At 39.2% G+C, this 16,029-nt stretch overlaps 2 protein-coding genes across 4 annotated transcripts in view; one reads left to right on the top strand and one right to left on the bottom strand.

Moving 5' to 3' along the window:
* The window catches only part of LOC149748752 (disks large 1 tumor suppressor protein-like), a 588,852-nt gene that overhangs the window by 33,412 nt on the left and 539,411 nt on the right, over positions 1–16,029 (top strand). For both annotated transcript variants that reach the window (XM_089914186.1, XM_089914187.1), the window contains exon 1: positions 1–16,029. This exon is cut by the window's left edge and continues 33,412 nt beyond it. In XM_089914186.1, the coding sequence (XP_089770312.1) occupies positions 16,011–16,029 (19 nt within the window). In that variant the 5' untranslated portion in view covers positions 1–16,010.
* On the bottom strand, positions 5,980–14,079 carry TMEM126B (transmembrane protein 126B). 2 transcript variants are annotated; one of them, XM_022593989.2, is made up of 5 exons: positions 13,969–14,079; positions 11,397–11,518; positions 10,166–10,359; positions 8,991–9,102; positions 5,980–8,383 (listed from the first exon to the last, which is right to left on the bottom strand). In XM_022593989.2, exons 1-5 carry the CDS (start codon positions 14,047–14,049, stop codon positions 8,200–8,202), a joined length of 693 nt encoding a protein of 230 aa, XP_022449697.1. In that variant the 5' UTR covers positions 14,050–14,079; the 3' UTR covers positions 5,980–8,199. The 2 variants fall into 2 exon arrangements, with proteins under 2 accessions (XP_022449697.1, XP_089770307.1); XM_089914181.1 differs by lacking the exon at positions 13,969–14,079 and adding an exon at positions 13,783–13,950.

The raw sequence follows: 16,029 nt of genomic DNA, 5'->3' as shown, positions 1-16,029 counted from the left end.
TTTCATAAAGCAGTGTTAGATTTTGTGAAAAACATTTTCTGCATCTTTTGAGATGATCATATCGTTTTTCCCTTTCAATTTGTTATTATGGTTTAACACATTGATTGATTTGCATATATTGAAGAATCCTTGCATTCCTCGGATAAACGCCACATGATCAGGGCGTATGATCCTTTTAATGTGTTGTTGGATTCTGTTTGCTGGTATTTTGTTGAGGATTTTTGCATCTATGTTCATCAGTGACATTGGTCTGTAGTTTTCTTTTTTGTGACATCATTGTCTGGTTTTGGTATCAGGGTGATGGTGGCATCGTAGAATGAGTTTGGGTGTGTTCCTCCCTCTGCTATATTTTGGAAGAGTTTGAGAAGGATAGGTGTTAGCTCTTCTCTAAATGTTTGATAGAATTCGACTGTGAAGCCATCTGGTCCTGGGCTTTTGTTTGTTGGAAGATGTTTAATCACAGTTTCAATTTCAGTGCTTCTGATTGGTCTGTTTATATTTTCTATTTCTTCCTGCTTCAGTGTTGGAAGGTTGTGCTTTTCTAACAATGTGTCCATTTCTTCCAGGTTGTCCATTTTATTGGCATATAGTTGCTTGTTAGTAACCTCTCATGACCCTTTCTTTGCATTTCTGCAGTGTCAGTTGTTATTTCTCCTTTTTCATTTCTAATTCTATAGATTTGAGTCCTCTCCCTTTTTTTCTTAATGAGTCTGGCAAATGGTTTATCAATTTTGTTTATCTTCTCAAAGAACCAGCTGTTAGTTTTATTGATCTTTGCTATCGTTTCCTTCATTTCTTTTTATTTCTAATCTGATCTTTATGATTTCTTTCCTTCTGCTAACTTTGGGTTTTTTTTGTTCTTCTTTCTCTAATTGCTTTAGGTGAAAGGTTAGGTTGTTTATTTGAGATATTTCTTGTTTCTTGAGGTAGGATTTATTGCTATAAACTTCCCTCTTAGACTGCTTTTGCTGCATCCCATATGTTTTGGGTCATCGTGTTTTCATTGTTATTTTTTTCTAGGTATTTTTTGATTTCATCTTTGATTTCTTCAGTGAACTCTTGGTTATTTAGTACTGTATTGTTTAGCCTCCATGTGTTTGTATTTTTTACAGCTTTTTTAAAAAAAATTAATTAATTTATTTATTTTTGACTGCACGGAGTCTTTGTTGCTGCTCGCAGGCTTTCTCTAGTTGCAGTGAGTGGGGGCTACTCTTTGTGCCAGTGTGCAGGCTTCTCATTGTGGTGGCTTCTCTCATTGCGGAGCACAGGCTCTATACACGCAGGCTATAGTAGTTGTGGCTCATGGGCTCTAGAATGCAGGCTCAGTAGTTTTCCTGCATGGGCTTGGTTGCTCCTCGGCATGTGGGATCTTCCTGGACCAGGGCTCAAACCCGTGTCCCTTGCATTGGCAGGCGGATTCTTAACCACTGCACCACCAGGGAAGCCTCCTACATCTTTTTTGCTTTAATTGACATCTAGTCTTATAGAGTTGTGGTTGGAAAAGATACTTGATATGATTTCAATTTTCTTAAATTTACCAAGGCTTGATTTGTGACCCAAGATATGACCGATCCTGGAGAATGTTCCATGAGCACTTGAGAAGAAAGTGTATTCTGTTGTTTTTAGATGGAGTGTCCTATAAATATCAATTTAGTCCATCGTGTCTAATGTGTCATTTAAAGCTTGTGTTTCCTTATTTATTTTCATTTTGGATGATCTGTCCATTGGTGAAAGTGGGGTGTTAAAGTCCCCTACTATTATTGTGTTACTGTCAATTTCCCCTTTTATGGTTGTTAGCATTTGCCTTATGTATTTCGGTGCTCCTATGCTGGGTGCGTAAATATTTACAATTGTTATATCTTCTTCTTGGATTGATCCCTTGATCATTAGTTAGTGTCCTTCTTTGTCTCTTGTAATAGTCTTTCTTTTAACGTCTATTTTGTCTGATATGAGAATTGCTACTCCAGCTTTCTTTTGATTTCCATTTGCATGGAGTGTTTTTTTCCATCCCATCACTTTCAGTCTGTATGTGTCCCTAGGTCTGAAGTGGGTCTCTTGTAGACAGCATATATACGGGTCTTGTTTTTGTATTGATATAGTCAGTGTATATCTTTTGGTTGGAGCATTTAATCCATTACATTTAAGGTAATTATTGATATGTATGTTCCTATTACCATTTTCTTAATTGTTTTCGGTTTGTTATTGTAGGTCTTTTCCTTCTCTTGTGTTTCCTGCCTAGAGAAGTTCCTTTAGCATTTGTTGTAAAGCTGGTTTGGTGGTGCTGAATTCTCTTGGCTTTTACTTGTCTGTAAATGTTGTAATTTCTCTGTTCAATCTGAATGAGATCCTTGCTGGGTAGAGTAATCTTGGTTATAGGTTTTTCCCTTTTATCACTTTAAATATGTCCTGCCACACCCTTCTGGCTTGCAGAATTTCTGCTGAGAGATCAGCTGTTAACCTTATGGGGATTCCCTTGTATGTTATTTGTTGCTTTTCCCTTGCTGGTTTTAATATTTTTCCTTTGTATCTAATTTTTGAAAGTTTGATTAATATGTGTCTTGGCGTGTTTCTTCCTGGATCTATCCTGTATGGGACTCTCCGTGCTTCCTGGACTTGACTATTTCATTTTCCATATTTGGGAAGTTTTCAACTATAATCTCTTCAAATATTTTCTCCGTCCCTTTTCTCTTCTTCTTCTGGGACCCCTATAATTCAAATGTGGTGTGTTTACTGTTGTCCCAGAGGTCTGTAAGACTGTCCTCAATTCTTTTTTCTTTATTCTGCTCTGCGGTAGTTATTTCCATTATTTTTTCTTCCAGGTCACTTATCCGTTCTTCTGCTTCAGTTATTCTGATATTGATTCCTTCTAGAGAATTTTTAATTTCATTTATTGGGTTGTTCATCATTGTTTGTCTGCTCTTTAGTTCTTCTAGGTCCTTGTTAAACGTTTCTTGTATTTTCTCCATTCTATTTTCAAGATTTTGGATCATCTTTACTATCATTACTCTGAAATCTTTTTCAGGTAGACTGCCTATTTCTTTTTGTTTGTTCTGTAATTATCTGCTGTGTGTTTCTCTGTCTTCTCATTTTGCTTAACTTAATGTGTTTGGGGTCTCCTTTTCCCAGGCTGCAGGTTCGTAGTTCCCGTTTTTTTTGGTGTCTTCCCCCAGTGGGTAAGGTTGGTTCAGTGGGTTTTGTAGGCTTCCTGGTGGAGGGGACTGGTTCCTGTGTTCTGGTGGATGAGGCTGGATCTTGTCTTTCTGGTGGGCAAGACCACATCTGGTGGTGTGTTTTGGAGTGTCTGTGATCTTATTATGATTTTAGGCAGCCTCTCTGCTAAGGGGTGGGGTTGTGTTCCTGTCTTGCTAGTTGTTTGGCATGGGGTGTCCAGCACTGGAGCTTGGTGGTCGTTGAGTGGAGCTGGGTCTTAGCGTTGAGACGGAGATCTCTGGGAGAGCTCTCGCTAATTGATATTTCATGGGGCCAGGAGGTCTCTGGTGGTCCAATGTCCTGAATTCGGCTCTCCCACATCAGGGGCTCAGTCCTGACAGCCGGCCAGAGCACCAAGACCCTGTCAGCCACACGGCTGGAAAAGATGTGCTTTGAGTTGTGTGTCAGCCACTGCCCTGTTGTAGCTCTGTCTCAGCTGTCTGTAAAGGTCACCTAGGTACATTGGGTTATTCCACCATTCCTCAGAACTTTCACATGCCAGTCTGGGACTTGTAGATGTCCTCCTGATACTCTTCATTGAAATACCTTGCATTCATGGTGGTGAGAGATATGCTAATAGTGTTGGTTCTCTTCAGTTCAGAGACTGGGATAGTCTGAGCCTTCATGTGGCTAAGTCAGGAGCAGCTGGCCAGTGGTCCGAAAGTAATAACATGTCAGATTCCAAGAAGGCTTTCTGCAGCACCTGAGCAGTAGTCCCAAGCAGCCGCTCTGCTCAGCTGTAGCACTTTGACTGGGGACCTCAGTGGGACCCTCAAACGAGGATTTCTGCCAGCCCTAGAGCCTGACTTGCCCACCCAGGCAAGGCACTGAGGAGAGCATCTCCCGGCCCCGTGTCACTAGAGGAGCAGGCACCTGGAAGGTGTGTGGCCAACAGCGTGGGAGAAACTGGGATTTTCAAGTTTCCTCGTGAGAGTATGTTGCCGAGCTGGCAGGGGGGCTTATGGCAAGAGTGTTTCTCAGCCTTTCCTACCTATTTTGGTCTGGATATTTCCTTGTTTGCCTGATGTGTAGGAGTTGCTCAGCTAGTTTCTGGATTTGCTCTGTGTGTAGCTGTAGATTCGGTGTGTTTGTGGGAGGAGATGAGTTTAGGGGTCTCCTGTATTACCACCTTGGACTGGAAATCTATGTCTTTTTTTTTATACATTTAATCAAATCTGGAAAATTTTCAGCCATTAGTATTTCAAAAAATTTTTTCTGCTCATCCCTTCCTTAATTGACTTAAATTACAGGTATATAAGGTTACTCAGTAATACTATGTTAGGTTTTTTTTTCAGTTTTACTTTGAAGTTGATATTGTGTCTTTAAGTTTACTACTCTTCTGCTATGTCTAATCTTGGGGAGGCTTTTGGGGGTCATTACTTTAGTGAAGCTGGTGGGACTCAGGGATACCAAGATTCAATTATTCTTTTTATTAATGTTAGCGTGACTGTCTTTGTGGGTATAAGATGATGAAGATAGGGGAATATGGGTTATGTATCTTTGGAAGAATCTTTTTTTTTAAATGAGGCTTAGGAATGTAAGTGAACAAGTTCTATGAAATCAGCCACATCTGTAGAATACCATTTCTTCATTATTAGATTACTGCTTAAAGTTGGAAATTCAAATACTGAATAGTTTACACAAGACAATGTAATTGTACAAAGGCAGGAAGAAAATCAATATGATACAATACATAGCAGGTAATGCAATATGATGCAGTAAATACAAAAGCAGGGGGATAATCACATGGCTAAGGCAGTTGGAGAAAATGCAGGGGAAAAGCCAAGAGAGAAGGTAAGTTCCCATAGTTGGGACCATATCTTAGTCACTACATATAACTCAGGGAGAACATCGGGGAAAACAGGCAATGTAAACACATTTATTGAGCACCTCTTATAGGCCAGGTATGGTATGGTTCCATTTCTATAACCTCACTGCAAAGCAGTTATTACTATGTTTTAAGAGGAAACACGGTCAGAAAGGTTAGGTAGATTGCCCAATGTGTGTTATACAATGTCTTTCATATGCTGTATCTTGAATCAGTATTAGTTGAATGAATAAGTGTGTATTTAATCAAGTGAAAGATATCTTGTGAATTTTCTTTGCTGTGCTTCTTTCTAATCTTTCCTAGAAAAATGCTAAACAGATAACTACAGGCTAGGGAAAGGACTGTGCTAGCTGGCATGCAGTAAGAGCAACACGAACAACAGTAATGGCAGTAACATATACAGACTCCCTGTGAGTTGGCCACTGTTTTGATTTACATGTATTAACTCATTTAGTGCTGACAACACTTTGAGGTAAGTACAATCTTTATTTCTCAGTTTACAGATGAGGAAAGTGAGGTGCAGAGAGGTGAAATAGCTTGTTCAAAGTTATCCATTGGTAAGCAGTAAGGCCAGGATTTGAACTTTGATAGTGGAGCTCCAGGCTGTACTTCACACCTCTGAACTATCTTGCCTCTAGTGACTTGCTGCCTTTCTTCACTCTGGTTCACCTAGCTTCACCTTTGGGCTCAGGCCCAGATCAAGTTTTCCCTAATTTCTCCTTTCAGGCCTCTTACAGCCACTTTGGCAAGTACTGCTTCCAAAGCCAGTGGAAAACATTGATAGACTTCCCTGCTTTTTCTATTGTAAAAAAGGCAAATTGAAGTCATGGAGTAAGATACAGATCTCTCCTGCTTTCAGGTGGTGAGGGAGGTGAACCTAAATCAACCTTGCTGTATTTCTCAGATTACTATCTCAGTATATGAAGAAACAAAATACCCAGAATTTATAGAGAATTTATTTGATCTACAAATCAAATGCGCCAAAGACATGAACAGAAAATTCACAAAACAAGAGGCAAATATCTTTATTTCAAAATCAACCTTAGCTAGATTCATTTTTGTTTTTTTTTCCTTGATACTGGCAAACTTTAAAAAGATTGATGTGACTGAAGCTGGAGATGGTAAGGATGTGAGGGGGGTGAGAGACAGTGAAAAGGTAGTGGGATTAATGGATTATAGATTCTGATAGAGCTGAAGTAATGCCGGATTGCAGTATGAGAAGGAATAAACAGGAAGGACAGGAGGTAGTGATCAGAATATGGGATTTTACAATTGAGAATGTGAAGAATTTCAGTTTATTGATAATGACAAGGTCTAGGGCAACACAGTCCAATAAAAATATGTGCTGTGTATATAACTTAAAATTTCATAGTAGCCAGATTTAAAAAAGCAGGTAAAATTAATTTTAATGTATTTTATTTAATCCAATATATCCAAGAGTAACATTTCAACATGTAATCAAAAGGTTATTGAGATGTTTTATATTCTTTTTTACATAGTAAATCTTTAAAACTTAATGTGTATTTTATACTTACTACATATCTCAATTTAGACTACTCACATTTCAAATGCTCAGGAGGCACACATGGCTAATGACTACTATATTGGACAGCACAGGTCTAAAGTATGACCATGGGAATAAGTGGTAGGATAGAGAGACCAGGGTATTGGAAAGATCACCTATGTGAATACTAGAATCACCAAGAATGTTTTTCAGTCACCAAAAAGAACATGTTAGACCTACACGTAATGAGTCGGAAAGATCTCCAAGACATATATTGAAGGGAAAATTAATTTCCAGTATATGTATGGATAATACCATTTATTAAAAAAATATGTAAGTTACAAAAGAATACTACAAGGAAAAAGATGTGCTAACTTGATGATGGTTGCCTCTGGAGAATGGAGTAGAAATAGGATGGAGTGGGAGTGAAGGGGGACTTTCAAGTCACGCTCTATATACTTCTGGATCATTTGTATATCTCACAATAAGAAGGTATTCATGTACTTGTATAATTGTATAATAATAAATGTTTAAGAGTTAATATTAATACCATTGATCTTGTTATCTATTTGACTTGGTTTCCTCTCTTCCCCCAATTGCCTGCCCTTTCCTCAGAGTTTCAAGTATCATGGATTATTCTGAGAATACAAAGCTGGACGGCTTACTAACCATTTTTTTTTATTAGTAAAAGAGTGTGTGTATTTCATTTTGTTATATATGATGCTGTAAAGCACCTAATTAAGACTTCCATTTCTGTTTTGTGTTGCTTGGGGCCTCAGATGACCAAATCTTTAAATCTCAAGATGAATGTGATTAAGACAAGGAGAATGAGTTACGGGGTTCCATTCTGTGTCTTATTCTTTTCATCAGACAGCATTCATTTCCTCTCCTGTTTCCCTAACTAAACATGTAGCTCAAGAATGCTCTAGAAGACTTAAAGAAGCATGCTGTGATCTCTTTCTTTAGATTTTATGCTTCTTGAGGGCAGTGACTGAATTTTCGTACCCCTGGTGCCTATATTAATGCACTCAATAAATGTTCTTTAAATAGCACAGTGAAGGTAATTTGTCAATGATAAGAGCTAGTAAGTGTACTGAAGTGTACTGAATTCGAGTTTAGAGTAGAGGAATGGGCTGTTATGTTATTTCTATATTGCTTTCTTGTGAACTTTCAACTTCCCCTTCAAAATCTAGGACAAATGTCACTTTCTCCCCATAGCTTTCCCTTCTGCACAAGTAGTTAACAGCCACACCCTCAGTGTGCCCAAAGAATTATGTGTATATCTCTCAAACCCTCTCATGCTATGTGTTCACATTTCTAATTGTGAGTTCTTTCTGGATAAGGATGATTTCTTACTATATGTAACACAATGTCTGAGACCTAGCAGGTGCTCAATAAATGTTTGTGAATGAATACATACATAAATGTATAGATCAGACCTTGAGGCCTCAAATCCATTTCCACATACAATGACAAAACAGAGACGAAACCTACATTTATTTAATTACTGAATATTTATTGAGCACCTGCTATACACCAGGCAAAAGGAAAAGAAACAAATTGTCTATCCAGAATTACTTTTAACTCTTTCAGCAGTGCCTAAGTCCTCGTCATAAAAAAGTCCATTATACTGATTTAGTATCCATTCATTCTTTGGTTAATCTTCATGTACAGTTTTCTCAAGTGTACTTTCAAATATTGCATAATGCTGTAGACCATGATATATTCCAAGGGCTGTCTGAAGTATAAGAGGAATCACCATTGCTTTTACCTCTGTTTGACAAAGCAGCAGCCAATAACGTAAAACCCTTCCTTTTGGTGGCAGTGGAACAGTATGATACCTAAAAACGAAAAAGGATTAATTACTTCCTCTGGAAGTAAATTCTATAAAAAATTCGTTGATGTCTCCTAAACTGATCATTTCTATTCTAGATCTTTCATGTAGATAGCAAAAAAGGTAAAAATTAGCTATTTGAAATATGAAACTATGATATTTTGATGAAAATGTGTCATTGGCAGCTAAAGAATAAGGAGAATTTATTAACATTAAAAAGAAAAAGGGGGGGATTCCCTGGTGGTGCAGTGGTTAAGAATCCACCTGCCAATGCAGGGGACACAGGTTCAAGCCCTGGTCCTGGAAGGTCCCACATGTTGCGGAGCAACCAAGCTCGTGCGCCACAACTACTGAGCCTGCGCTCTGGAGCCCACGAGCCACAACTGCTGAGTCTGCGTGCCACAACTACTGAAGCCTGTGTGCCTAGAGCCGGTGCTCTGCAACAAGAGAAGCCACCGCAATGAGAAGCCCATACGCACACCGCAACCAAGAGTAGCCCCTGCTTGCCTCAACTAGAGAAAACCCCCAAGCAGCCAAAAATAAATAAATTAAATAAATAAATTTGAAAAAAAAAAGGGAAGAAAGGAAGAAACGGAACAAAAAGATGGACTTACTTGACTGCCAGACGTCCATTTTTAGAAAAAGCTAAAGCAATGGGATATAAAACACCACACACTATGCCAATCAGTGAACTTCTCAGAACACAATTTTCCCGGCTTATATTACCTGGAAAACAAAAGTAAATTTGATCTCCTTTTAAAACTCAGGATAAGAACTATTAAAGAGTCTTGGGTCCTCATACAGTAGTTATTTGCATTGTCCTCAAGCATAGCAAAATAGTAGAAAGAATATTAGAAATTCAGTCTATGGCACAATAGACTAAATGTATCACATTTAAAAAATGCTTTTATTATACTTCACATAAAGATAAGTTACCTCTTACTTATATGGCTGTTGAAGAAGTAATTTCATAGTGAAGTATATTAAACTAGTAGACCAGATATCTGGATTCTAGGGTAGTACATTTATATTGTCTATGTGTCAGGCATGTGCTAGGGATACAGTATTACACAGAAGAGATCCAATCTCTGACCTTCAGGTCCGTTTACTAAGAAGGAAATACATTAGACAAATATTTAAACAAATAATCTTAAGTGTGCAATGCTTTGAAGGTAAAATGAATAGAGAATGTATCTAGAAACTTAACCTGAGGGAATCAGAGGTTTCCCTGGGGAAAAGGTATTTAAGCAGGGACCTGATGAACAGGGGTCAGAGGTTCCATCAATTACTAGTTGTGAAACTTAAGGTAAGGGGAGGAGGTAGGAAATAACATTAGAAGCCCATAATATGCCAGATACTATGTTAGACATTCAACACACAGTATCTTAATTCTTAAAACAATCCTGTGAGGTAAGTACTATTAGTCCTAATTCATAGATAAGACAACTGAGTCTCAGAGATTAAATGACTTGCCCAGTGTCACGAAACTTAAGTGAAATATGTAGTATACCAAAGCCTCCTTTTTTCCCAGTATATCATGCTGCTTCTTAGTGTACTTGAACATGTCTCAGCTTAGTTTCTTACCTGTAAAGAAAAGACACAATACTACTTGCCCTGGCTGATTAGGAGGATTGTTGTGGGGATGAAACAGGACAATATATGTGAAGGTACTTTGTTAGTGGTAAAGAAATACACAAATGTAAGGGACTATTATCAGCAGTAGCAACAGTATATGTTAATGAGTAATTTTACTTAGAAACACATTATATGTTAATGAATTTAAATTTACCTGAATACAAAGCATGTCTTACAAGAAGCTCACAAGAAACTATGGTAGACAAAAATGGAAGTGTAGTCAATGATGCATATGTCTTCAAAGCATCATGTTTAACCTTGAAGCAATGTCTGAAAATTAAGTTTGCCAATATTCCAGAGAAACCAGCTGTTGTTCCAAAGGTCACTGTTCCATATATATTTAAAGTCCTAATTGGAAAAACAAAGTGAAGAATTAAGTTCAACATAATATTCTTCTAATAGATATATCCTTTCCTGGGTTTGTTATTACATATTTACTCAACATCAAATTTTTCTTGAGCATTTACTATGCTCAATACTATACAAAGAAAGATATTTTCTTTGTGCTGAGGGTGGGGCAGTGAATAAAGTGGAAAAAAAAAAGAAATTCTACCCCTCATAGAACTTGCATTCTAATGAGAGAACAATATAATTATCTTCCTGAGAATAGAGTGGTTCTAAGATGGAGCTCTTTTAAAGAGAGAATAAATTTTGGCCACAAATAAATATGAATATGTTCCAATGTAGCCAAATTTTATGAACTATCTAAATCCAAGAATATTGTTCTTTCTACTAAAAGAATTAATTTGCTTAAGGTCATTTGAAAAAAGTTTTTTACATTTGGTTAGGCCTTCTAGAAAATAACTATTCTTAAGTAGTCCAGATATTTAAAATAATTTGTCTAGGATTTCCAAAACTTCATCCAAAGAAATTTGAAAGATCTAGTTTTTCTGACTCATACCTAAATCCAGAAATGTTTAAAGTCTAAGGTCAACGTCCTTTGATTTTATTCTTGAGCTCTATTAACCTAAAAGTCAGAACGGTAATGTGAGACTATATGTACATCATGGAATCTGTATTCCCTTTTGCTGAGCTCAGCACTGTTATTGAGGTAATAAATTCTAAACTGAAATTAATTACGATATAAATAGCCCTCAAAATGGTGTTCTCCTACTTTTAATTAAAATATGTTTATTGCACAAATAACATTTCAACAATTTTAGAAACAAAACAATTTCAAGAGAGAAAAGAAATTATCCAGTCTCAGTATTCCAACAAACCACTATTTTCATCTGCTCATGTTTCCCTCCAGTTCTTTTTTTAAAATAAGCTTTCTTTATAACCAACTCAATAAAGTTAACAGGATCTTAGATACCTAGAAACAATGGCAATACAAAAGATCTGCAAATAAAGTTATTGACTTTCAGTCTAGGTGAGTTTCTTACTTTTCTTTTCTAAGATATTCAAATTTTTTTTCTATGATTTCGATGACCATTGGTTTTCTGAGTTTTGCATCTCCTAGAGAAGGACTGGACTGACCATATATGTATGTTGGCATCTTGATGTCCTGGAAAACACAAAAATCCAGAACCATAATAGCTAATGATGTTAATATTAAATCTTATAAATTCTACAGATTCAGATTAAAAAACATTTAGACTCTAGTAAAAGTGTCAAGTACTGTCATCTGCTTTCACACACTTTGTTAATGATTCAGTCACTATTTAGTGAGCTCTTATTATCTGTTAGATGATGGCTTTTTGATTCACATAACAACTTTGAGAAATTGGTAGGATAATGGTCATCTCTACCTTTATGGATGAGACAACAAGGTTCAGAGAGGCTGACTTGCCTGAGGACTTGTTGTAGAAGGATAATTTACTGAGATATTTTTTGTTTTCTTTAGTTTTCCCTGAAGGTAGCCAGGCCCTTTGTAGTTCTCCATGCTCTAGCTTTTTCAGAGCTGAAAGTAAACAGTAGCTACTTGTTGACCACTATCTTTATCCTCTGTCTCATGAAAGCCTGAGCTTTTGGAGATTATGTTGACTTTCCTGGAGAGGTAGGAGAGAACAGGGATTGCCTTGGAGAATATCGAGAGAGAACATCAGAAAGAGGGACACATTCCAGCCTAGGAAGAGGCAGTGGATCATGGTTACCTTGGATTTTATAAGGTATATATATCCAGATCCCTACTGAGGCAGAAGTAGGGCCTTTGCTGGAAATTGCTATGCAGTATATCAGGGAGCCTGGACCTATGGCACTGGGCTCCAGGGTTGGAAAGTTCCTGTGTCCCAAGTGTGATGTATGAATAGTTGCTAATGTCAAGGGACCATGAGGTTTGGCCAGTAGCATCTTAACAGAAACCAGTAGTTGAAAAAAACAAAACAAAATTGGACCCTCAGAAAGGATCCCTTCTGAATATTTTGCTCTGGTAAGACTCTCAGATTTCTGTGAAACGTCTTAATATTTGTTACATCTTTTGCCATACTGGCATTATGGGATTCCAGATTAGCCAATGAATAGATTAAATCTATGCCTTTCACAATTTATATGATTCTCCATTTTAACAACATTTATGGTCAAGGGCATAGACTAATAAGTCTCAAATTTTAGGAGTCCTGGGCAAGAGAATCAGAGGTTAAGCATAAAAGAGACTTAGTAAGATTCTCAACTTTTCATGTGCACAGGAATCACGAGTTTATCAGAAATGCAGTCTCTTCAGCTCCCTATTGAGATATCTGGATTCAACAGGAGTAAAGTCTAGAAATCTGCATTTTAATAACACCAAGTGATTCTGATGCTGGTAGTCAATGGACACATGTTGAACATCACTGTAATATTCATTTCCTGAATAAGTGATATGTTCCAACCCTAACTCTAACTAATGAAAGGCCAATTCATCCGTGGTATCAACATCCTGAAGGTACAGACTCTTTTGAATCTTCATATGGTATTAAACAATGAGTAATAATGGACGAGTTTCTTTCCTTGCATCATTGAAGAACTGTACTCAAGCCAGTTCTATCTTTTTCTTTAAAATATCTGAGGAGGACAGAAAAAAAAGTAAAATATTTTATAAATTACAATTTTTCAAAGACTAGATTTAATCTTTTGCCTCTCTCTGACATCTAAATGGCAAATGGAAAAGACGAGATAGCAATATCTAAGGGAGATTCTATATCTAATCCCTCTAGTGTACATGAAGGCAGATGTCAGTAACATGACAATTAACCAGAAACTTGGGAGAACTTTTTGTTTTGCTGTCATCCAATTCACTGAAGTGCCTTATTCCTCACAAAGAAAACTTTCAGGCAACCCCTTGTATCAACCTCCTACCTCGTCTACACCTCAATATATAGGAAACACAGATATACAGGATTATGATCCCAAAATACTTAAACAGGACAGCAAATATTTATTGAGTGCATAGTTTTTGTAAGGCGGTTATTAAAGCAGAGAAATATACCGATAACTTCCCGATAGAATTTTTACAAGTACTGAATTTTAAAAATTTCTCTATAACTAACATTTTATCTAAAGAGTAACCAGTTCAAGGCCACTCAACTAGTCACCACGATTACACCAGTAATATTTTATGGTTTTGTAGTGCTTTTATGTGTATTATTTCACTTGACCTTCAGAATTTTATTTAACATTCACTCATCATTTGCTCAGACATTCACCTGGTATTTGAAAGCCCCCCAGATAAGCAAGATGAAGTCATCTCCTCAGAACCCATAACCCAGGCAGAGGTCAGGACAAAATGGCAGGAAATTTAAAATGCAAACGCCCCGAGTGAAGAGAAAACAGACTACATCAATCAGGACTAACCTTTAGGTCTCCTACTTTCTCCCCACCTCTTTTCATAGCAACCAGGGATTTAATTGCGCCCTGCATGGACTTGGGAGCTGTTCTCTTTAGACTTCAAATCCCTTTTACGCGCATCATTTCAGAAGAGTGCGGCAGCACTTGAGGCTGCAGAAATCACCGCCCCTACCACCCTGGGTTTCCGCCTACCTTGGACGCTTCCCCAATTCCCACCGGCACCACACCTGCAGCCCTCCTGTCGGCTCCGGCCTCACGCCCGAGCGCCGCCATTTTGGCGACTCACGTGACTACTGGTGGGCGGGGACCCAGAACTCCCGGGACGGGAAGTGGTGCGGACTCACGCCTCTAGCCCTCATCCCTGGCCCGCCCCGACCCAGTCAAAAGCCGCGCCCTCCATCCTGGCTGTGATTGGGCCCGGCGTCCAGAAACGGGAGCCGCTCATTGGCTTCCAGGAGGTCCAGACTCCCATGGGCCCGCCCCCCTGCCAGGCCCGTATTCCCTTCTCTTTAATTTGTTACCGTAGCTCCCTCTTCTCGCCTCCTGAGGGGAACGTGGGGCGGTCCGAGCGCAGGGATGTCGCTGCGCGTTTTCCTCTCCTCAGGGTACCTCCGTTAGCTGGGGCCGAGCTGCCCAGCCCCTTTCATTCCTTCAGGGTGCTTGCCCCTCTGGTATGGCCCGTGTGTTAAGGCTCCGGCTTCTCGGGGACCTCCTCCCTAGAGCCCCCAGCCGGCTGCCAGAGCAGCCCCGACTAGCCTCCTCCCCTCACAGCCGTCAGACTCCCCTTCTCAGTCTTTAGTCCCCTCATATTCTATCCTTTCTCCTCGCTTGGAAAGAGACCGGAGATAATTTTGCCCCCCACCTCCCCGAGAAGACCCCCTTACCAGCCGGTGTTTCGGGTTGGGGGGCCCAGCGAGGACGCCTGGCGCCCTTTTGTGCGCGTTCAGTGCCCAGCAGTATCTCCCAGACTAGCACCCCCCGACCCTCCGGTCTCCATGTCTTAGAGAAGCCAAAATCGAGAGTTATATAATTTCTAGTGCTGCTGTTTCTCCTGCCTGAGGAAACACTTCATCGCGTGGAGGGTGCAGGACATTTCTGTGCTCTTCTATATAAGAACGGGGTGTGGGCAGGGGTGGCCGGCGGTAGCAGAGAGATTTGTTTTTTCTGCAAAAGGAAGGTGGGTAGTTTGGAGAGAGACTGAGGGAAAAAGGGTGGATGTGGAAGCCAAGCGGCCGAACTCTCTCATTTAGGAAACCGCGAACTGTTTGCACAGCTTATGCTCACATGCCTAATACTACTACAGCGTCTCAGAAAACACCTTTGGGGGAAGGTTTGACTTGTCTCGAAGAGTCTCAGTGTTTTTCCTCGACGGATAGGGAGCTGCTTGGATGCGAAGAGACGGCATGTTGTGAATGACTCCAGTGTGAAGAAATCTTCGCCAACTCATCCTGCATCAAGTGCCCATTGAGTAGCACTGTCACTTTAATGTCTCCATGCCAGGGGATTGCTTTCCTTCTTTTCAATCCTCTTGGTTAATACGTGGGAGGATAAGAATCAGAGGGGGCATTAAGGATCAAGCCTGAGGGGCTTGGAGAGCACAGAAGAAAAAAAAATGAAAGTGACAGCAAGCTGGATCCTGTCTTACTGAGGGGGTGAGATCCGGAACTTCTGGTCCAGTGAATAGAAAGGGGCCTTTCAGTCTGTTCTGCCCCAGAAAACTGTCCAAACTCACCCACCTTTTTAGAGACTAGAGTCAAAGAGGTTTTTAAAAGTATTTTTTGGGGGTGAGGGTTTTAAATTTTTCTCTAAAGAATTGAGGGTTTTTATCATCAACCAGTTCATCTTTGAATTTGATCATGTATTGAGTAATGAGACAGCTGTGTAAATTTGGTTTGTGCCTTAATTGAGTTAGTCATCGAACTCCAAAAATGCTGCTGCCCGAAGAGGAGTTTTAATAATGTTTTCTATGCTTACAATAATTTTCTTTTTAAACGGAATAAATGTTTTATAAACATTGAAAAACTCAAAAGCTATTTTTCTTTAAACTCCGTGGGCACTGTCAAGGTTGGTGGAAAAAATACATCATTTTTTCTTTATTTGAAAGAGAAGACAGCCTGGATTTCAAACAGTGAAGTGGTTTGCAACAGTTACCTGGCTCTTGGCCTCCATCCAGGTGGATCAAGTTGAGACCTGAAAAGAGATCTTGAATCCTGTGTCAGTGGAAAGACCCAAGAATGCCAGTCAAGAAGAAAG

Source organism: Delphinapterus leucas, chromosome 7 (genome assembly GCF_059928025.1).
Source record: "Delphinapterus leucas isolate spDelLeu-1000000601 "Yukka" chromosome 7, BTC_Dleu_Yukka2, whole genome shotgun sequence".
Classification (NCBI taxonomy): Eukaryota; Metazoa; Chordata; class Mammalia; order Artiodactyla; family Monodontidae; genus Delphinapterus; species Delphinapterus leucas.
Note: the sequence above shows the minus strand (reverse complement) of the source record. Positions and strands in the feature narration are given on the sequence as shown.

Excerpts from the sequence above, each read along its gene's own strand:
- TMEM126B (XM_022593989.2), bottom strand. The coding sequence starts at position 14,049 with ATGGCGGCGCTCGGGCGTGAGGCCGGAGCCGACAGGAGGGCTGCAGGT. Across the intron at positions 9,103-10,165 it reads AAGACATGCTTTGTATTCAG|GTAATATAAGCCGGGAAAAT; the intron begins GTAAATTTAAAT and ends TTTGTTTTCCAG. Across the intron at positions 8,384-8,990 it reads AATGGACGTCTGGCAGTCAA|GTATCATACTGTTCCACTGC; the intron begins GTAAGTCCATCT and ends TTTCGTTTTTAG.